The sequence below is a fragment of the Ruditapes philippinarum genome, unplaced genomic scaffold (genome assembly GCF_026571515.1).
Source record: "Ruditapes philippinarum isolate M1 unplaced genomic scaffold, ASM2657151v2 ctg1079_1_1_1_1, whole genome shotgun sequence".
Classification (NCBI taxonomy): domain Eukaryota; kingdom Metazoa; phylum Mollusca; class Bivalvia; order Venerida; family Veneridae; genus Ruditapes; species Ruditapes philippinarum.
The window spans coordinates 81,713-104,887 of NW_026855141.1; the positions used below are offsets into that span (position 1 = coordinate 81,713).

The 23,175-nt window shown below is 33.4% G+C and overlaps 2 protein-coding genes across 2 annotated transcripts; one reads left to right on the forward strand and one right to left on the reverse strand.

Moving 5' to 3' along the window:
• Window positions 1-8,526: 8,526 nt before the first annotated feature.
• Window positions 8,527-12,628, reverse strand: LOC132742256 (glyoxylate reductase/hydroxypyruvate reductase-like). Its single transcript, XM_060730605.1, has 3 exons — window positions 12,239-12,628; window positions 9,701-9,871; window positions 8,527-9,251 (listed from the first exon to the last, which is right to left on the reverse strand). Exons 1-3 carry the CDS (start codon window positions 12,441-12,443, stop codon window positions 8,650-8,652), a joined length of 978 nt encoding a protein of 325 aa, XP_060586588.1. The 5' UTR covers window positions 12,444-12,628; the 3' UTR covers window positions 8,527-8,649.
• Window positions 12,629-15,233: 2,605 nt separating this feature from the next.
• On the forward strand, window positions 15,234-22,737 carry LOC132742257 (eukaryotic translation initiation factor 4 gamma 1-like). The gene is made up of 7 exons (XM_060730606.1): window positions 15,234-15,391; window positions 16,146-16,202; window positions 16,771-16,887; window positions 17,387-17,439; window positions 18,242-18,398; window positions 21,477-21,581; window positions 22,255-22,737. Exons 1-7 carry the CDS (start codon window positions 15,263-15,265, stop codon window positions 22,357-22,359), a joined length of 723 nt encoding a protein of 240 aa, XP_060586589.1. The 5' UTR covers window positions 15,234-15,262; the 3' UTR covers window positions 22,360-22,737.
• Window positions 22,738-23,175: the final 438 nt, after the last annotated feature.

The following is a 23,175-nucleotide window of genomic DNA, read 5'->3' on the forward strand; positions in this document are numbered from 1 at the left end:
CAACGAAAGTTTTATACATGAAAGTTGTTGGCAAGTCCGATATGTATTTATTTAGCAGATAATAACTTGTTCTAGGACAAAATATTATTATTGATCAGATAAATGTTCGAAATCACCTAAAACTTTATCAACATTTTTTAAGCAGGATTTAATGGGGGGGGGATCCAAATGATACATTTATGTTTTCAAATACTTATAGAAAATGTGCCAATTGAAGACCTATAATGCTGTAACATTGATACTTAATGACATCTGTTTTTACAAAGAAAATACTGCCATCCAAATATGTTAACTTTCAAGCCCTCTTTTTATGGCATTTTTCAATTTTCAAATTGTTAGAACATCGATTAGAATGTATCCCATTTCGAACCGACACTTTAGTTAGTACCTCCCTTTTACAGTTATATTTAACAATTATTTTTAAGAAAACGAATCTGGATTAAAATTTTGAGAATAAAGATACTGCAATTAAAAACCTCCCCATTCCAAGGAAATTGAATCCGGAGCATTTTCTTTTCAGTTTTAAAATATTCTACTATCAGCGAAAAGCTTATCATTGTTAGTTTGTAAATTACCTCCCTTTAAATTAAACTTTCATGATCATGAAGATAACATGAATAAAAGCGTTCCTGGAAATAGCTTACAAATTACTTTCTATCTAAAATACTTAGTAGTTTAATATAATAATACAGGCTTACTGCATTTACTAATACATTTTGTTTAAAATTGACGTAAAATAGATATTTCAAGGGGAATAACTGCATATTTAGCGTCATTCTATTCACTGTAATATTGATTTTAACACATAAAAATATTTCTTTATAGTAAACATTAGGACAGCCAATGAAATTAAGAAACGAGATAATTTAAAGTTTCAAAAAGTTTGGTTAAAGTACTTTTTATTTATGTGAAAATCGTTTGAAAACCAGTTTTATCCAGTAACAGATGTTCCATTCATGTTTAAATGTTAAAAGATTTTAGAGTGTTTACAGGGGCGTATCATGTTGAGGACAGGCGAACGTCTGTGCTCCTTTAGTTGTTATTCCCTAATCGTTCAGTCTTATCCTCCAGACGTTTGTTGCCCATGAAACGTCTGGATGACACAGACTATCAGCTCTTATGTCCGTATCTCTGTCCAATATGTGTTCTCATTTTTGTCCACATTCATATCAAAAAAATTATGTTGATAAACTTCCAAAAAAGTGGGTAGAGCTTGCGTGTCGTCATCATCATTCATCCTGCTAAAACTAGCAATTATATCTACTAGCAATTATATCTGACACCTTTTTTTACTATTAATCTCTCCAGATATGAGATTCAAAACACTATGTAAAGAACGTGATTGTATATGGAACGTTCGCAAGATTCACACGGAACAAAGCATTATCGGAGAGAAGCCTACCGATATCTACGCGCCAGCGTACTGTTACCTTGTCTTACATTAGGATCTAATTTATTTATAATTTGTGACCTTATCACATATCAAGGCCAAGTACAAAAAGGAAAAAACAGAAAAGTTAACGCGCATATTATATTGTTGGTTCAATGTTCTATAATAATGTTAAGTGCATATTCAAGGTCGCTATTATATTATTGTGCAAGGATTCTTTACAAATGACGTATTGTGCATAGAAGTAAACATTTTTATCAGGAAACTATATATAAATCTGTTTACGCATTTTGAGCGTTTTTTTAACTCTGCATAAAACATTAACATGTTTATTTCCTGAAATTCTAATTAAAAACTATGACAATATTAGCGCAGTTAATGATGTTTTAGTAGAAACAAAGATTAATGCTTTTCAATGTTTATACTGTTTTCGACTTCAAAGGTCCCAGTGGTTTATATATGTACGTCATGAATTGTAGCATTTGTTTTACGCGCAACATATATTCATAGAGCTAACGAAATAGCAAAATTATCAGGTCGATTATGACTAGAGCATTACAAAATAGGTCAGTACCATAATATTGACAATATACATGTAATGTAAATATGGTCCACAAGTGTTTGCAGTATGATATCAAGTGGCATCTTAAACTTAACAACTCCTTATACCAGTATAATTATTGAGAGCACTAACGTCAAATGACACCGTGATTGACGTTAATTAAGTGTTACGGCCTACGGTAGGAACACGGAGTCACAAAATATGCCTTGTACATATTATGTAAATTTACTGCCTTAATCTAAGTAATACACATTTGCCCAATTCGAACATGTTTCGACGATTATTCAGTCCTCTGTTTTAGTATTACCTGACCTTTAACTGGAGTTTATAGGATATCAATGCGAAAATTATTGATAAAAGTCGGCAGGTTCATAGGCAATGGACTTATGTTTGGCATTCAATATTTATAATGCGTAACGAACAGACATATACCTATCTTTCAAACACCTAAGTTCGGACCATTGACACAATATAGAGTTCATTGACAGAGACTATGTTTCGCTGACCGGACTTCAAAATGTGAATGTTTCACCAGTCAATTTCTACAAGTATACTCGTCGAGGTCACTCCAATATAATTCACGTTTACTGCAAGTAAACAAGCATTTCAAAACTAGAACTATCGCTGAATGCGATTCATACCCCCACCAATGTCCTTGACAGAAGAGAACTTGGAAAGGTGGTTAATGGAATAACTTTGAGAAATTATCTCTGGTGAAAAAAAAGACTAATTGTACAGGTAATAGTATAAATATATATATTATCAAATCATGTTCGAAACAGTTACAAATAACCTTTCATTTTCCCAATGTACTAACCATTTTATAAGTCAATTTTTGACCTTTAAGTGTGGCCTTGACCTTAAGCTGGCACAAGGGTAAGATGGGTTCTGCACATTGCCCAGTTGGGGTGAACATTTGAGTAAAGTTTGAAGAAAATCCTTCCATTAGTATAGAATTTATAGAGCGGACACGACATATTTTCTAGTATTGATTGTATGTAAATTTAAAGACTTAAAAATGGGCATAACTTTGTTAAAATATAATACAGAGTTATGAAACTTGACCTGCATATCTTATTTGTGACACCTCATATATCGTTTAAGTTTCAAGCAAATACCTGTGCTAGTATCAGAAATATTCAACTACATGTTAAAATTTAAGAACATTTTCTAAGTCAATTTTTGACCTTCAAGTGTGACCTTGACCTTTAGCCGGCACAAAGATGACATGTATTCTGCAAATAACCTTGTTGGGGTGAACATTTGAGTAAAGTTTGAAGAAAATTCTTCCATTAGTATAGGATTTATAGAGCGGACACGACATATTGTCTAATATTTGATTGTATGTAAATTTGAAGACTTAAAAAGGGGCATAACTTTGTTAAAATGCAATACAGAGTTATGAAACTTGACCAACATATCTTAATTGTGACACTTCATATATATTTTTTAAGTTTCAAGCAAATACCTTTACTAGTTTCAGAAATATTCAAATACATGTTAAAATTTAAGAATATTTCCTAAGTCAATTTTTTACCTTAAGTGTGACCTTGACCTTAAGCCGGCAAAAGGGTGACATAGGTTCTGCACATCCCCTTGTTGAGGTAAACATTTGAGCCAAGATTGAAGAAAATCGTTCAATTAGTGTAGGACTTTCAGAGCGGACACGACATACTGTGTAATATTTTGACTTACAGAGCGGACACGACATACTGTGTAATATTTGATTGTTTGATATTTGAACTTTAATTGTGACCTTGACCTTGAGCTGACACATGGGCAACATAGGTTGTGCACATCCCCTTGTTGAGGTGAACATTTGAGCCAAGTTTGAAGAAAATCCTTCTATTAGTGTAGGACTTACAGAGCGGACACGAAATATTGTCTATTATTTGATTGTTTGATATTTGACATTCAAGTGTGACCTTGACCTTGAGCTGACATATTGGCAACATGGGTTCTGCACATCCCCTTGTTGAGGTGACCATTTGAGCCAAGTTTAAAGAAAATCTTTCAATTAGTGTAGGACTTACAGAGCGGACACGACATACTGTGTAATATTTGATTGTTTGATATTTGACCTTCAATTGTGACCTTGACCTTGAGCTGACACATGGGCAACATGGGTTCTGCACATCCCCTTGTTGAGGTGAACATTTGAGCCAAGTTTGAAGAAATTCTTTCAATTAGTGTAGGACTTACAGAGCGGACACGACATACTGTCTATTATTTGATTGTGTTTGATGTTTGACCTTCAATTGTGACCTTGACCTTGAGCTGACACATGGGCAACATGGGTTCTGCACATCCCCTTGTTGAGGTGACCATTTGAGCCAAGTTTGAAGAAATTCTTTCAATTAGTGTGGGACTTACAGAGCGGACAAGACATACTGTCTATTATTTGATTGTGTTTGATATTTGACCTTCAATTGTGACCTTGACCTTGAGCTGACACATGGGCAACATGGGTTCTGCACATCCCCTTGTTGAGGTGAACATTTGAGCCAAGTTTGAAGAAATTCTTTCAATTAGTGTAGGACTTACAGAGCGGACACGACATACTGTCTATTATTTGATTGTGTTTGATATTTGACCTTCAATTGTGACCTTGACCTTGAGCTGACACATGGGCAACATGGGTTCTGCACATCCCCTTGTTGAGGTGAACATTTGAGCCAAATTTGAAGAAAATCCTTCAATTGGTATAGGATCTATATAGAGCGGACACGAAAATACAGACGGACGGACCGGCCGACGCGTTAAAGCGAATCCATTATAGCCCCCCCCCCACATTTTGTGGTGGGGGTATAAAAATGCTAGGAATCGCCGTTCAGTCGGGTATTTGAAAACTTTTTTTTCGTGAGATGTGAAATAAACTCCTTTCTGAAAAACAGAGCTAATGTTTCTTCTTTTAAGAGAATTTACTCCAGTGGTTTCGAGCTTGGTGCATTTAAGATTGTATTTCAGTAACCCGACAAAAACATGGCGGATAGCGTGTCCTGTAGACGGCCTCTTTTGAGGTCTTTAGCCGTCCAGTTTGTTATCATGTGGTATACAATTCTCTGTTTTGATTGGCTTAAATCGGGCGGTGTACGGGTAGAACTGCAATCGGAACATTTAGGCTATTAACAATAATATCATTTAGATGGCCTTTGGCAGAAAAAAATCTTTCGGATAATAAAGATTAGTTTAGGTGATACAAGTATTCCTCGTTCACATAGTACTAATTGAATTTGACCATAGATTTTTCTTTCAGATTGCATGCTCGAACGTGGGACCCTCGGAATACCGTGACGCGGCTTTACCAACTGAGCTATCCGGCCGCTGACACGATATCTTCCCCAATTAGTGAACAGTTATGCAGTTCCCTTGTGTTAAAAAGCTCTATATGATGACAAACTTTATTTTCAACCTTACCAATGCAAATGACGCATCGAATTTTTCAAAATAATATTGATGCATTATGTATACAGATGAACTTTTTAACTTTCAAAATTCGGTAAATTATGCAGGCTTTATCTAGAGCGTATTAACCATTTGAGCCGTGTCACGACAAAACCAACATAATGGGTTTGCGACCAGCATGGATCCAGACCAGCCTGCGCATCAGCGCAGTCTGATCAGGATCCATGCTGTTCGCTTACTAACCCTATAACAAGTAGAGAAACTGATAGCGAACAGCATGGATCCTGATCAGACTGCGCGGATGCGCATGCTGGTCTGGATCCATGCTGGTCGCAAAACATTATGTTGGTTTTGTCGTGACACGGCTCATTTATCGTTCATATTACAGACAAGAATCCGGTTCGATTAACCGAATATCAAACATTTAAACGAATTACAAAATGTATGTATACATTTTATTACCACCGAAAAATGATATTTGATATATCCGGTACACCAGATAGCCGGACTTTATTTTTGAATTTTTTGACACATTTTATGGATGGTTAATTACAATCTGACTAAAGTTCAGATTTAATTACGTAATTTCTTGCCATACATAGCGTTAATAATAAGCTGATTTTAAAGGTTTATTTTTTTCTGTATTTATCTGTATTTTTTGTGTTTGTTTTTTGTTGTTTTTTTCTTTGAATTTGACCGATAAAATTGTTTAAATATATGTTAACATTTCATTTTTTGCCGAAATCTTTTTCTTTTTCATCAACCCACACACGGATAATTTATCCGAGTTTCAATAATAGTGAAATTAAAGCGGAGTCATGGCAACAAACACAGGTGTACAAACATGGAATGCAGGTAGAATTCGCTAAAATGAACGTGTAGATTTTTTGTTAGTATATGTACCATCATAATGACAAATTCCGCCGAAATAATTTTAGACGGATGTGTCGTCAGTTCTGGGTCTGCACTGGTCGCATGGATAGATCAAAATGCCTTCAGCAGGCTATGAAAATTACATGTTTAATGTCATGAAAATCAGTAGCTCTGAATTGTTTTATATTTACTGAAGCATACAAAATAAGGCAAATAAATATGAGCCGTGTCACGACAAAACCAACATAGTGCGTTTGCGACCAGCATGGATCCAGACCAGCCTGCGCATCCGCACAGTCTGATCAGGATCCATGCTGTTCGCTAACCAACTCTATTACAAGTAAAGGAACTGATAGCGAACAGCATGGATCCTGATCAGACTGCGCGGATGCGCAGGCTGGTCTGGATCCATGCTGGTCGCAAACGCACTATGTTGGTTTTGTCTTGACACGGCTCATATCTTTGTTTTCAAGGAATATGCATGTACATATAAACCGTCATTTAAATAATAGAAATCATGTATAATATATAGATCTCGAGGATATTGACTGATTGTAGATTCAGGACTGAATTTATTGAACGAGTTGAATAAAATATATTATGCCAGCCTCTGTCGAGATATTATTATTTTATTCAACGAGTACAATAAATTCAGTAATAAACCTACACAAATATAATATTCTTTTTATTACATACCAAATATAAAGATTGTATGCATTAAAAAAAGAACCATTTCTCATTGACGCGCTTGTTGTTTAGCGCGACTTTAGTTTTTATTTTTTACATAACGCAACGACGTCACGTCAAAATATGTGCACGTCAGTGCAATACCATTTTTACGTAGTCACAAAAGCGATGCGTGTATGTGATAAACGACTATTAAACTTTTTTTCGGAAACTAAGGTAGAAAGAAAAACAGAAAGGAAAAAGAAAGCCGTGGTTGGCCTTAAATAATTATGATTTTATTAGCCTACCTTTAGTGACTCAGTTAGCGAAAATTATGATTGTCGTAAAAAGCTAATAATACTTGAAACTTTTGAATATCTGCCAAATTTTGTGTCATAAATAATCTAATGTACGTAACCGAAATTTTATTTTAGGATTTTTTTTTGACACACGATATTTAAAAGGTTTAAACGAAAATATCCGGGTACATTATTTTACCTTGACATTATGCAAATTTGATATTAACAATGGTAAAAGTATATCGGTTTTTTTTTCAGGAGAATAATTCGTTAAAATATTAAACAAGATAAATGTCAGCTTTAAAAAGAGAGTTTGGTAACACTATTACTATATTGAATACGAATGATCACTTAAATATGATTTACATACATGTATATATTTGTACTACTTTTTACGAGAAAAAAACAAGTTTACGATATCAAGCACCTTTCAGATTTCGTTCATCACAGATTTTTTTCTGAATTTGAACTCAACTTACAAGTTCAGCTTAAAAAACAAACGATTATTTGATTTTTTTTTAAATTTTTTTTATCTAGATATGTTTTTACATCTTTATGTATTTCAACATAGATTTGGCCATAGCGTTCATTATTTCACAAAAATGTAAAATAATATTTTGAATGTTTTTTGTTGTTGTCATTTTCATACATAACATGAATTATATTTTAAACGGTATATAATTTAATTAACATAACAGTATAATTTCGGTTAATTTCGAGTATTTCAGGTTCCGTTGATCGCGCATTGCCTAATACTTCATTTTGTATACCCTGCTAAAACACAACATGGCGGCGTTTACTGATATTTTAGACAGTTTCCATCTGCGAAAGCGGCTCCATAATTGTTAAAATTATTTTTCTTATGGTGAAAATATTGTTTTTTTTTAATATACATGTATGTACATCTTTTAAAAAAAAACGCCAACTGTAACAGAACTGTGACAGATACACGGTAGTACATTACGTACTATAAATCTCGGTAGGTTCTCAAAGGTTGTCTCCCTTGATGATCCAACAGAATCAAAAACAACGGAAAACTTGACGTTACTTATTTGCAACTATGGCATTTAGCCACTATTTCTATATAGTGTCCTTGTCGTTCTACTTTTTTCTAGAGCTGTTAACGGTAAAATAGATGTAATGATCTATTGTAGAATAGCTTAATTCAAGAACTGCCGATTTCAGTAACATATATATTCAAGTAAATACCTTTTTTTTTTCTTCTTTATAATTTGTTAAAACTTAAAAGGTTACACAACGATATCGTAAGAAAAATACCTTCAGTCTATGTGACAAAGTATCCCCATAATATTAGAATATGTATGTCCCCATTACTCTAAATCATATAACTATTTTCTTTTCTTAAAATAATGTAGTAGATCTACAGAGGCATGGATTTTTTGTTTTCATTTAAAGAACTTTTTTTTTTCTCTTTCAACCTGGTCACGGTGGCATTATAATTGGTAAACATCCCCGACTGCACTTTCACCATTGAATACCGCAATTATATTTTGGGCAACAGTTTCTGACATGCAATTCCGAGACTCCCACGTATTACTGCCCATATGCGGAAGAATAATGCAGTTTGAAACGGTAACTAGCTTGTGATCTGCCGGAAGTGGTTCCGGTTCTGTGACGTCAAGTCCCGCAGCGAATATTTCACCGGAAGTAAGCGCATCGTACAAATCATCATGGTTGATAACGCCACCGCGCCCACTGTTAATAAGAACTGCAGACTTTTTCATTTTTTGGAAAGTTAATGTGTTAAACCTGTGTTTAGTTTGTGGCGTCAAATTACAGCATATACAAATTATGTCGCTTTCTGTTATAAGATTCTCAAAGTCAACAAATTTTGCACCCACGTCATCAGCATATCCAACGCGAGAAACATCGTGGTATAGAATATTTTTTACCCCGAATGGCTTTAATCTTCTCGCCACCCCATACCCTATACGACCAAGCCCCAGTATGCCTACAGTCTTTTCTGACAGCTCTATACCGCACAACCACATAGGCTTCCATTTACCCCATTCACCATTCTTTACAGCAGCTACTCCTGAAATATCATGTTGAATGATTGCAATATTGAATATTAATATTTTAATGTCTATGCATGTTTTTAATATGAAATATTTGATGTCACTCTTCGGGTTATGTGGTACATATTGCAGCGACATATATGTCGAAATGCATCAAAAAGAACTTTATCTTTTTCTAATTTAACAATACCGAAAAATTTATCTGAATGATTTATAAAATGAAGAAACTAGCATCTATATACTTTAATCCTTTTGAACGAAAGTAATTCATTTACAAGTGAGGTGTATTTCATAGCACTAATTGTATAACAAACATTATTACAAAATAATGTATTAACTTATGCATTACATCAATGGAAAATGCGGTGTGTTCAAGATGCTAGGACATACTCACTTCTCAGTGAGATATATTTGATATCAGTTCACACAAAACAATGAAGTATCCTATATATCATATATCACTCACCTTCTAGAAGTCTTCTGGTTGTCAAGAGCAACAATGATATCGTCAATTCTGCCACACTGTCCGTGGAGACGTTCGGCGTGTTACACACACGGATTTTACGTTGCTTACATTCATTTACATCTATATGCTCAAAACCTACGGACATCGTGGCTACGACGGACAGTCCTGGACCTGCATTATTATATTTTATGAAAAAATTAAAGCAAAAGCCCTGAATGAAATGTTATGAAACAGTTGCTAGCTCATTTCCGAACCTGTGACGGTTTTTTTTATTTGTTTGGGTCAATTTAAACGCTGGAAAGCATTGGTGGCACTATACAAAAACAAATTGGTTTAAAATGTCACAACCTTCACCTTTCTGACATTCTGAGATCCAAACAAATTCAGCGCCTTCTGTGCTTTGATTTACAAATGTTTCTGTAAAGTATTTTTCATTTTAACCGTTTGTACGGACTATGAGAATATTATATCATTTAACGTCATCTTAGTTTAAAAAATGGCCAAATCTGACGATATAACAACATGACTTATATACTGTAAAATTTGACAGACTTTTTTTAAAAAAAAGTAGATTTATCGGCCCAGATTATATAACAATATATCCAAAGGTCGAACCAACAATTTATAAAAGCCGATACAAGATCTGGAATATGTACCATAATATGCGGCCCCGTTCCATGAGTCCTTATATGAATATTATTTATCATAATTTATTTTCTTGCTATCAATTTGATTATTCGATGAAGTAATAGAGGGAAGATAATGAAATAATTTAAAATGTAACATAATATTCAAGGTAGTTTGGCCTTTTACGATCAGTAGCTCATGCACAATACGAGCTACAATGTGTTTTTAGATGAAATACATTAAAGGCACATCATGCCGCAGAAACGATTTAAATTTTCCTTCTTTACAAATGGCAATAATAAGTTTTAAAACGTTTAATAGGAGCGATGGCCTAGTGGTTAAGGTGTCTGCCTCTCAACTTATGAATCAAGGGTTCGAGCCCTTATCGGGTAACGACCATATGACAACAGTACTGGCCGCTTCCGGAAAGCGGACTCGAAAGTGATAAATATATTATAATTAAGTTGCAATTGAGCTTAACTAAATATGTTTAAACAACGTTTAATGGTTTTAGACAAGTTAGATGATTATTACCTGAAGAAGGTAGCGGTGATTGTGATATTATTATAGTAGAAAAAGTAGCATTATAGTAGAAAAGAGCATTTTGATTTCCATACAAAATACCAAATTACTGCGACTGTACCTACTGCCAGAAATCAACAGAAGCAAAAGATGGTTCAGGAAATTGGACAATGTGTACCTTTTATGAAATTGTAATAGGGCATCAACAATAAATTGCTCTTGAGAAATAAAAATAAAAGCATATTTAGAACAAGACGAGCCTTTTAAATGCTGAAATCTATGCCCTTAACTCGCCTCCAGGTTCAAGGTATATTCTATGTGATTTAAGAATGTATTTTGTGCAGATATAAATGTGTTGCCAAGCGTGTAAAATCTAATGCAATTAAAATGCAGATATTGTCAATAAAGGCAACATTTGCGTTTGTAAATAATGCGTAGAAATATCATTATAACATGCTTTTAAACACGGTAAACTCATATCAGGTATTATATACAAAACATCACTTCACCATCTATACTTTTCGTTGCTGTTGTTCTTCTTATTGTTGTTGTTGTTGTTTTTAAACAAACCATTAAGAATTATCACTTCTCTTTTTCGAGACTTAGCATACTGGTGGCAAAAATGATTCTTTACATGATCATGGTTTGCATTGTTCGCTATTCAGTCTGTTATATACAAGTTTTTTTTAAAAGATTTCCCTAAAGTCGATGAATGGTTGTGTCCATAATTGAAAGATGGACAAGTCCATTTACTTGGTGAGGGTCAAATGAAGATACGAGAACAGTGAAAACGGAAGTGTAATTAAATTGTTTCGAAGTATAAAAGTAAACAAAAACTGCCTCAAACTCGATTTAAAGTGAAAATATGATATATAAAGTATACACATAATCCTTGTATATTGTTTTGTTTGAATTACTGTATAATTTGATACTGCGTATTAATTCTTACTTCTTATATACATGTCTTCAAGGGCGAATGATATTTATAATTGAGTAACGATAAATTTAGAATAATTATCACCACGTGTGGAAAGTCACAGGTGCCATTTTCAGTCAAATATATTAAACGTTATGGGCTTGAAGTTTATGGTGGTCTTTGCCAAGAAGTAAAAATATCTCAAAGCAGCGCTATATTCATAGGGTGGCCGCACGTGCCAAGAATGTGTCGCCAAATGACATCTGATTTTGGTTTCCCTCAACTATTTAACTTACAGGAAAACAACCATATTTCTATTACTAAAGAAAACAATTACACGTAGTTCTAGGAAATATATACAAAATAAACAAATCTTTTCTTAATAAGGTCATTAAGTAGCTATTAATCGTGTCAGGAATCTTTTACTACGAAAACATAAGTGAATGGAATTTGAAATAAAAAATAAAACAAACCTGCCGCATCGAGAACATCTTTGTCAATTATATCTGTCAACATACAAAACAGAGCATCTACCCCGGCAATGTTTTTAATAAGTTCTTCACGTGGAATGGCCTCATCGCTCTCCCATATTTTGACATCATAATCCGAGAGCAGGTCGATCCCGGGCTGTGGAACCCGTCGTGTTATATAAATCTTTTTCTTTCCTTCCGATAGCATATTTTTATTCTTTTCTCCGAATTATGTATCGATACGTTTAAACGATTGAAATCGTTAGAATAAAAACAATTCTTGTTTGATTATATATTCAAACCTTCCCAGAACTGATGTAATTTAGAACAATGTTTCGTGACTTTGAGGATTTTTCCAATACCATTGCCTTCCTTGATACAACGCGCATGACCTTCAGTGCATTATGAAACTTGCAAGGATAGGCTATAAGAGGGGCGCATATTGGGAAATCGATTTATAACTTTTTTATTTCCTTGATCAGTGTCCGGAAGTAAAGGGAGATAACAGCAATGACTTTTAAGAACACTGTTATGCAAGAGTTATTTTTCTTTATTAGTAGTGAGAACATCAACAATAATGATAATAATAATTATCATAGTAATAAATGACTGCATATTGCACAAAATTTTATGGTATGTGGGGGATGATTATTTCTGCAAGTCGTTAATAGCGTTTTTTTCTACATTAATTGGTTTCATTTGTTACATTTTAAAGGCCCATTTAGCCCAAACTAAAATGCAAATACTTTTTATTCGATTTTTTTTTTACTTTTAATATCATGTTGATTTAGTATTTTGAAATCTCACAATACCATTTTATTTACACTTTTTTGCTATCTTTATCACAAATAATTTCAAGTTCGACGGTATTTTTCTCGGGTGATGAGCACGTTTTTAACCTATGATAACACCACTGTAACACACAAATATGAGCCGCGTCACGACGAAACCAACATAATGGGTTTGCGACAAGCATGGATCCAGACCAGCCTGCGCATCCGCGCAGTCTGATCAGGATCCATGCTGTTTGCTTACAAACTCTATAACAAGTAGAGAAACTGATAGCGAACAGCATGGATCCTGATCAGACTGCGCGGATGCGCAGGCTGGTCTGGATCCATGCTGTTCGCAAACCCATTATGTTGGTTTTGTCGTGACGCGGCTCAAATATTCATTTCTGAGGCTTTGTGTGCCTTTTAGCGTGCATATAAAAGTATTTTAAAAATTCTTGTTTGATATATTGACAGCGGGCTGGTGCGTTGAAAACGGAAGTTGGATAGGTAACATTATACTTATATAGCATAATTAGTTATATACATGTATTTCAAGTTATCAGTATTATAATTGTCATTGATCAAATGTAATCAAAGCACAGATGGCGCTGAATTTGTTTGGGTCTCAGAATGTCAGAAAGGTGAAGGTTGTGAGATTATAAACCAATTTGTTTTTGTATTTTCGCTACCATTATTTGTTTGGTCTGACAACCCAAACTAATAAAAAAACTGAGCTACTAAAAACAAACAACAACAAAAAAACACAAAAAAAACACGGAAAACTGTAAAGTATTTTATTTTTTGTCTGTTTAAACTTAGATGGGGGTAATCTCATTTTACGTTTGACAAGATTAAAACTCATATTTGTTGTTATTGGGATCTTGTTTATGTGGAATCTTGTTTATGTGGGATCTTGTTTATCTTTCGCAAGCTATGTAAACTTTATGAATGACTCATCGTGCGTTATCTGGCCTGACCATTTTAAGAAAAAATATTTAATCGAATGTACACGTGTATAAACTTCGTGTAATTTATATTAATATTTTATGTCTGGAAATATTATCTACAAAATTATATCATCTACAGAATCATAAAAAACAAGGTATTTATGATTATTTTAAGTCCAATCGTTTTATAAATAACCTTTTATGTCTAATTCATGAAAAAATACTGACATTTTGGTAAATAAACACTTTTACCTGTTTTATATTTTGTTTTATGAGAGCGGTTCTGTAAGACCATTTGAAGTTACTACTTATTGTGCTTGAAGTTTATATACATGGACGGTGTCAAAGGTCAAGAGCATGGTCAGATTGTTATGCTTCACAAAGCTGAAAATGCATGGAAACCCAGATGTCTTGGACCATGGGAATGCAGTGTCGAAGTTAAGTTGAATAAAAAATTATACATTACTAGTATCCCACAGACGCTTGGGGGTCAGATCTTGTCCCCAACGTGATACGCCCCTGTAAACACTCCATCAAAAATATTTTAATATTTAATTACGAATGGGACACTGCTACAACGATATAACTGGTTTTTAAACAATTAAAACATATCTGAAAATATTACCTTATACCATCAAGTCTCGATGGTAAAAGCTTTTTTTTTTCAGTTTGAAAACCAGTTGTATCGTTGTAGCAGATGTCCCATTCGTGTTTAAATATTAAAATATTTTTGATAAATTGTTTACAGGGGCGTATCACGTTGGGGAACATGATCTGAGACCCAAGCGTCTGTGCATTAACCAGGCTTCTAATAAAAATACAACAAATCCGGATACAACAGAGCTAGTGGGGTTTTTTAATCTGGTAAATTGGTTAAGATCTTTTTGACAGTATATAAGTATTTTAAAGACCAGATGAAAAATAAAGTGACAAACAACATAGATAAGGGCAAATTATTAATAGATCCAGTTAAACAATATACGTGTATATGTAAAGTGTTTGGAATCCCACATCAACACAGTTATTAAGTTTTAGATATACCCACACATTTTATTGCTCATGCAGGAAGACGTGTAATACCACTCAGTCCATTTCTTACAGACACGAGGGTTGGGGGCACTTTATCAGAACCACTAGGTCATTGCACTGCTTTAAATAAAGAGATGACAATGTGAACCCGGCTCAGTGCAGCATGTGACACCAATAATAAACGTTTGAAGCACAATCCAAATAAATTATAGCGGATCAATCGAACATCGAATAAAATATATAATAACTGACATTTTGCGTAATTTCAGGAATTATATATGAAACTCAGGGGCATTTTGAATAAGATGACACCAGAGAAATGCCAAACCCTTATTTGCCGTGCCAAACGTTTGAATATAGATACAGAACCCAAACTGACAGAAGTCGTTAATCTTATCTTTGAAAAGGTGAGATACTTTTGAGTTTTTGTTGTTTTTTTTATTCATTAATTTTATTTTATTTTGTAAACATGGCTGGAAGGTCACAAATCTTCCCAAGTCTTTGCATTTAAGGCGGTGCTGGAAGGTCTGTCTTACGTGTACACACATTTCAGGAAGTTTGCATGGATTTTACCAAATTTGTTTGTTTTCGCATGTCCGAGATTTAACTTCGAAATGGCTGGACCGAAAATCAATGTCCGTATTATTCTCCGTGGTTGGGAGATGTCCAAGGTGATACGATTGCCTTACTAAGACCACTTGCTGATTATTCAAAAAGTATGTCTTAATAGTAGTATGGTCTTAATTTCGGGAAAAGTGTTCCTTAAAGGAGTTTTGGTCTAATGGCTTCAATTGGAATTTAATGCTTACAGTTTATTTGTTTAATTGAAGTCATAATTGCATAATACAATGTCTTTTTATCAATCATTTATAAATTATTAATCAATTATGTTAGTACGAGTACATTATTAGTCATATATTTTCTTGACATGTTATATGGCCCTATATAAACAATCGTTTGCATATACATGTATATAAAAGCCATTAGTTATATAACTTATATAAACGTCACTTTTATACAATGAAAAGCGACGTTACAAACTGAAACGTGAATAATGATAAACTAAATCATCATGATTTTACATAATGGTGAGAAAAAAAACAACAGGCAAACTATGTTCATAAACTTTAATGGCAAATCTTATGCATGTTGTTATTTCAGGTGATTATGGAACCTACTTACAGTTCTGTATACACTAACATGTGTCACTGCATGAAAGTATGTATATAGATAATACATGTACTTATTTGACAACGTTATTTTCTCTCTAAATATGTGCACACTTGATTTGTTGTTTTTGTTTTATTTCTGGCAACGTAATTAAATCTTTACATTGAAATAATCTTGCAGATAAGACGTCGTTTAGAAATAAAATTGTTTGTTTTTCCCGTCATCTCATTTCTGTTTCATTTCAATGTGATCAAGGGAAATAAACGCGTATCGACTGAAAATAATTTTGTATCATTTTAATGCCCTTGTTTGGCTTTAAGATTGGTAAAATATTAAGTAAAATATTAAGTAAATTTTTAAAATAAAAATAACAGGTCCTCATTGAGGAAAAAAACACCAAACAAATTACTAATAAAATCTATGTAATTCAGCTGCGAATCATTTATATATCACCGGACATGAAATGTTGTTTGTAACAAATGGTACAATTTTAACAGCGATCTTGCGAAGTTAACAAGCGAATCCATATTCTTTTAAAGATTCGTAAGTTACCTCCTCATCTGACTGCTTGCCATCGTAATTACATTTAGAACAATATATTAAAACATATTTTCAGATCAAAGTGAGATCGGAACAACAAGAGGGTAAAATGGTTACCTTTCGAGCTTTACTTTTAACAAGATGCCAAAGATTCATTCGTGAATCAAGGACTGAGCTGGAAAAGTTGAAAGATGTACGTATTTATCAATTGAAATCCTTTCATTCAGTCAGAAAGTGTCCCTTAATAATTGTTACTTATTAGTTAGTATTCAATGTAGAGATTTTAGAAAAGTAAAATTATTTTTTAGGTGGTATTGCCATCTTATCTTACTTTATCATAAAGAAATCTATACGTTTGGAAACGTTGGTATGACCGCTGACTCCAAATTCCTCGACCCTCACCGCTTTAGTCTTCATGTATGACACGCTATCATGCAGCTTACAGAACGCCTGTGGTTAGGCCCGGTGCCCGGTCGTACACGAACAAAGCAAAGAATGGCACCTGAGGTCCTTCTCGACCAATTAAGCTTGAAAGTCGCCAATAATATGACAATTCCTTATTTTCTGCACTTAAATAAACGTGATTGACACAGTTGTAGGCCCTTAATTGTTGCTCCTAATTAATACTTAGTAAGCACGTGAATGTTTCCTTGAATTGTTCATTCTATGTTGTTATAACACAATTGTTTTAGGCTGATGAGGCTACTGTTAGCGAGTACCACTCAAAATTATTTGGTGCTTACAGGTAAATATATTTATAAACTTTTACCCAGTCATACAAAACAAATAAAAAAAAATGAAGTTAAATAAGTCTGTAGGCTAGAATAGGGAAATACAATCTGATCATTCTTGTCTATGGTATAGTTTTTGTCCTTTACTGTTGTAACATGCCGAGCAATAGAAAGTTCTCTCTCCATTACGATCTATAATGTAACGGACCAATTCTTGGAATATATATCTCGTTAACTTGATAAGAATTTATTTCAACCATTATTCATGAACGTGTTTGTTGAGCAACATATGGTGGCTGATTTCTGCCTAGTCCGTAGTAGGAGTTATAACGCTTATCCATTTTAACGCACACCTTTAACACAACAACTGAGAAAAATATACGCACTTTAGGAATCTGGTCGAACTTTCATTTTGGAAAATATTTTATAACATCGAGTTATTGAAATCACTAGAAAATAAATTGAACACTTTACCATGATTTTTCAAAGTTAACATATGCAATGGAAACATTTGATCTGACGGTGATGGTGTACTGAATGATATGGTGTTGAAGATATTGAGTAAGCGTGATATTGCTCTGATTATATGGTGTCGAAAAGGCAGTATTATTGTTGCCTAAGATATATTTGACTGATTATATGGTGCAGGGAAAGGCAAATTGTATTGTCGCCTTAGGTATATGTTAAGACTTTGGAAGACTTCTTCCAAGCATAGAAATAAAATATTTTAGATTGTCCATTTTTCCTTTTGCCAAATTAAGTAGAAAACTGCAAGCAGTCAAAATTCATATCGTATCATTTGTTTGTATTTTGAAGATTTATAGGTGACCTATACAATAAAGGCATCGTTATAGAAAATGTTATTCACGACATGATTTTCAAGTTATTAAAATGGAAGGACCCAGTTTCGCTGCAATGTCTTTGTGTGATTTGGCCAATAGTAGGGGAAAAGTTGGATGTTAGTAAAGCAAAGGTGAGAGGAAATTTTCTTTTACATATATTGGACTTGATTTGTCCTCGTTTACATGTATTGAACTTCATTTGTCTTTGTTTACATATATTGGACTTGATTTGTCCTCATTTACATATATTGGACTTGATTTGTCCTCGTTTACATGAATTGGACTTGATTTGTCCTCGTTTACATGAATTGGACTTGATTTGTCCTCGTTTACATGAATTGGACTTGGTTTGTCCTCATTTACATATATTGGACTTGATTTGTCCTCGTTTACATGAATTGGACTTGATTTGTCCTCGTTTACATATAATGGACTTGATTTGACCTCGTTTACTTCAAAATAGTACAATTAGAAAATTTTACCATGCAAATTGATACTGAAAGAGACGAAGTTTTTGATACGAATATTATCTTCTACATATAAAAATGAAACGCAAAAGACCATAGGCCATTGAATATACTTAAAGGCATTAAAGCCTTAGAAATGAATATATTTTTTCTTCTTTAGAAAGAGCAGACATGTGTTTAAAACTATTTTGATAATAGAATTAGAAAAACAAGTTAGGTGCTCATCGCCTAGAAAAGAAGAGCTGAATATGAAATTATTTGTCCTGAAAATAGCATGGTATTTTAACGTTTCGTCAACTAATTTAGTCCCGTGATGCAATGTGTTACCTTCCTTTACAAAAAAAAGAAACAAAAAAGAAACAAAACCAAAAAGCAAACAAACAAAATTGCCGCTTACTCTTCAATTCAACAGGAAATACTCAGAAAATGAGCTGATGTACGTAGTTTGCAAAGTACAGGTAAGTCACGGACTAAATAGGAAATGAAAACTCGTGTCATTTTTGTCTGTTTGATCATTCACATAGTGTAACCAGTACCCCTATGATATTCAGCTTTTCCAATTTAATTGACGTTGAGTGATTTATTTCATTCTCTGCAGTTTCCACATGGGCAAACATAATTAATGTACTTTTGCCTGCATATTCTTTGTGCAATATATAATCTGCGGATTACTTTGTGATCACTGTCCATTTTTCCATGTTCCATGTAGCCTTCACCAGACTTGATCCTAGTTTAATTTTAATTTCCATGGCCATGTGTAATTGACAATGTACCATACAATAAATATATATTCTAATAAAAATTTAACCAGCCAGCCTGCATATAAAACAAATAGTACTTGCATTCATCTTTTAAAACTTTTCACACGATCAAATGATTTTCCACTTTTCCTTTGTGTTTACTGTGTGATCCCAAAATATTTGTTAAATCCATTTGTGAATTCTTAAAATTGCATGATTTGGTAACATTTGCCAAGTCTGAATGATTAATTCCATTGTTAAATCAATCACTGTATGACACTAATATTTGATATAGATAGTACAAATTATTTATATAGATATTATACATGCCAGAATGATAAAGGAGGGAATATTTTAGCTATTTGGTCAATGGGTGACTGTTTGGAAACTGAATCAGAACAATTTAAGGTTTTGAAAACAAAAATCATATTCTGAGGCTGAATGGGTCTTTAATTAACTACTTTTGAGTTTGATATAGACCAGTTAAGCGTTCTGTTATAATTTATTCAAAAATGTTTATTCAGGTGTTGTTATTTGTTTGGGTCGTCAGACCAAACAAATAATGGTAGCGAAATTTCAGAGTATAATGTTCTTAATTGCAAATGCCGAAAGTAGTCCACTTTTTTGAAGCGGTTACTTCCCTTTTGTATGTACACTAAAGCCGAAAAATTCAGGGGAGATCACTGCGTAAAGATGGTCAAAGACAGGCGCATCAATTTTCAAGCACAGTAATTCCCGAATGGTCGAAGGTTTCTAATATTGTTTTATTGTATTTTCTGATCGAAAATAACTAAATACAAAGCGGACATTCAATCTCTGACACAGAAGTTTACAACAAACCTAACAACAAGTAGTTCTCAAAACAGCTTAAAACTAGCGATTTAAAAGAAAGAAATATTTTATTTTGTTACAAGTATCCAACAAATTACAACGCATTTAAAGTTAAACAATAGCGTTGGCTTATAGAATTGTCAATAAATGCACAATCACAAATTACGCGGATGAATATGATTTTATCAATGAAAATACTATTTATAACCGAATACTACACAAACCGAGTAGTGGAATATATAGATTCTACATGTCGGACTGTTTGGGCGAGAGGATTTTCGCTAAAATATTTACTGTAATTTTAAACAACAGGTTTTCCCTGAACAAAATACCTCGAAATTAATAAGGATTACAAACCCGAAATGCAATGGAAGTTCTCAATTTAGAATGACTTGATATTATTCAGACTATCTGTGTAAAACTTCTCCGTGGTACAGTGGTAACGCGCTCGCTTAGTGAGTGAGAGGTCTCGAGTTCGCATCCCAGTCGAGAAAAAAATTTTTTCTGATAAATTCTTTTTTAAGTGTTTTTGTTAAGGAAGTAGCCATGATATGCAAGGATAAAGTGTGACTGTCGTAAAAAATGAACATAAATAATTTTTTGATGCAACTCTAGTAATGCAGAATTCCGTATGTATCAAACTCTGGTGCCTTGCAAAATGAATTATAATACATAAAAATAAACCTATACAGGAAAATGCATACAGATATACAGTACGATTTAGATTGCAAAGATCAGAAAATACCACAGAACTTGCAGCACTTTGATTTTTTATAAATATAAATGCTTATAGTAAGCTCCAGGATTATTTACATCTGTGTTAAACAACAGTTAAAGTCGTTACAAGCCCTAATTTAGAATAATATGGTTTTCTTCAGCCCGTTCACATATAAATTCACCGTGGCTGAAGGGTTTTCGGGCTCGCTTAGGAAGCGAGAGGTCTGGAGTTCAAATCCCAGTAAAGGTAACTCTTTTTTTTCAAATTGTTAAAGTCAAATAAACATTGGATTGAATATCAGTGTTGCAATTAGCCTTATAGCCAATTTACTACAATTAAAACGCTGGAAAGCATTGGTGGCACTATACATATAATCTCACAACCTGCACCTTTCTTACATTCTGAGACCCAAACAAATTCAGCACCTTCTGTGCTTTGATTTTTTTATTGCAGCGAAGAAATGATCAGTACTTCCAGCAGATGGCGAAAATAGCAAAAGATAAGAGACAACCCGGGAACATAAAATATCGTCTGCTGAACGTTATAGATTTGAGGGCAGTAAGTATGAAAGCAATATTTTAACTATTGTCGTCACTTTTAGTTGAAACGAATATAGAGAATTACGTTCACGTCTTTAAGGAGAAGCCACGTACATAACATAAGCGGGAACTTTACCATATAAAACCTAGAGGTCAATATATCACCACGAAATGCGCTAGTGAAGCTAAGCTCATCTCGTTTTATGCGATCCTGACTAAAGCGAGGGGAGTGGTCCTACAAGGTAGACAGTGACGACGAGAAAGGGCACCAGTGTCTACGGGCCCTTTGTACGCATTGATGGCTTAAATAGGTCTCAGTCATTTGCCTGGTACCAATAAAGTGCTTATTGCCCTCTTTACAGTGAACTACTTCCGGTTTAAAATACATTTCTTTGGCTAAAACGCGGTGGAAACGTACTCTGTGCAATGGTCTCATAATAATTAGTTATTATTCTTGTCAAGTAGTTTCCATTCTCGTCTTTTTAAAACAAAACACATAGCGAACATAAATTCCTAACAGACGAGCGTGCAATTTACCAATAGGATTTTTTTGTTAACTATTTCTTCCGTTAGTTTCCTTTCTATTGCCCTCTATTGTATTGTTGAGGAATAACGCTATAACGCTATACCATCGCTACATTGCTCTTAAAATCTGTATTTTTGTTTTAAATAAACTGTTTATGGTTTTGCAGAATAACTGGATCTCCAGACTACCAGTTGTTAAACCAAAGACACTTGCTGCAGTACGAATGGATGTTGAAAAGGAAATCAGTGGCGCGGAACTTCAAAACAAATGAAATCTAAATTGTACTAGAAATGCCGTGTGCTATGCATTTCCATGTGATTTGAACAAAACATACCAATTATTCCTCAATTTCCATGTGATTTGAAGGAAAACTATGGTTTTATTCCCATGTGATTTGCAGAAAGTAAACTAAAATGTGCGTCGATCCGTAGATGTTCTACAGAAATAAGTAGCTATCTCCGGTCGCAGTTTCTATATTTTATATAGAACTGAAAGGATGAACACTAACATGTACTTATAACGATGAGTACCAATTGTTAACAGTGTCACTATAAATTTTAGGATGGCTAAGTTAATTCTCTCTATAATGCTTGTTCCCGTAGATAAATTGCAATTTTACATTATGAGTAATAAATGAAATAAAAATGCATATTTTGTTATAGATATTTTTCTCCGACAACTATTATGAATGAAAATATCTTACCTTTACTAATTATTTGTTTGTACAAAAGATTAAAAAAATTTTATAGGTCTATTTTATTCTTCTGTTGTTAAGTCAGAAGGCCATACTGAAAATAAGTATACTTCTTACTGTGTAAACTTTGTATGTTACCTTCTATAAGTAAAGATTTTATTGTTATTATTATTATTTTATTATTATTATCATTATTTATTATTATTATTATTATTATTATTATTGTTATATTTTTATTATTATTATTGTATTATTATTATTATTATTATTATTATTATTATTTATTATTATTATTGTTATTAATATTTATATTATGATTATTACTAGTATTATATTATTATTATTATTATTATTATTATTATTATTATTATTATGGTGTGATAATAAGTAGGA

What these genes read in the sequence shown, in the direction of transcription:
- LOC132742256 (XM_060730605.1), bottom strand. Translation starts at nt 12,443, where the DNA reads ATGCTATCGGAAGGAAAGAAAAAGATTTATATAACACGACGGGTTCCA. An exon ending in AGATGTTCTCGATGCGGCAG is followed by an intron (nt 9,872 to 12,238) that starts GTTTGTTTTATT and finishes ATAATAATGCAG; the next exon opens with GTCCAGGACTGTCCGTCGTA. An exon ending in AACCAGAAGACTTCTAGAAG is followed by an intron (nt 9,252 to 9,700) that starts GTGAGTGATATA and finishes ATGATATTTCAG; the next exon opens with GAGTAGCTGCTGTAAAGAAT.
- LOC132742257 (XM_060730606.1), top strand. Translation starts at nt 15,263, where the DNA reads ATGAAACTCAGGGGCATTTTGAATAAGATGACACCAGAGAAATGCCAA. An exon ending in ACATGTGTCACTGCATGAAA is followed by an intron (nt 16,203 to 16,770) that starts GTATGTATATAG and finishes ACATATTTTCAG; the next exon opens with ATCAAAGTGAGATCGGAACA. An exon ending in AGCTGGAAAAGTTGAAAGAT is followed by an intron (nt 16,888 to 17,386) that starts GTACGTATTTAT and finishes CAATTGTTTTAG; the next exon opens with GCTGATGAGGCTACTGTTAG.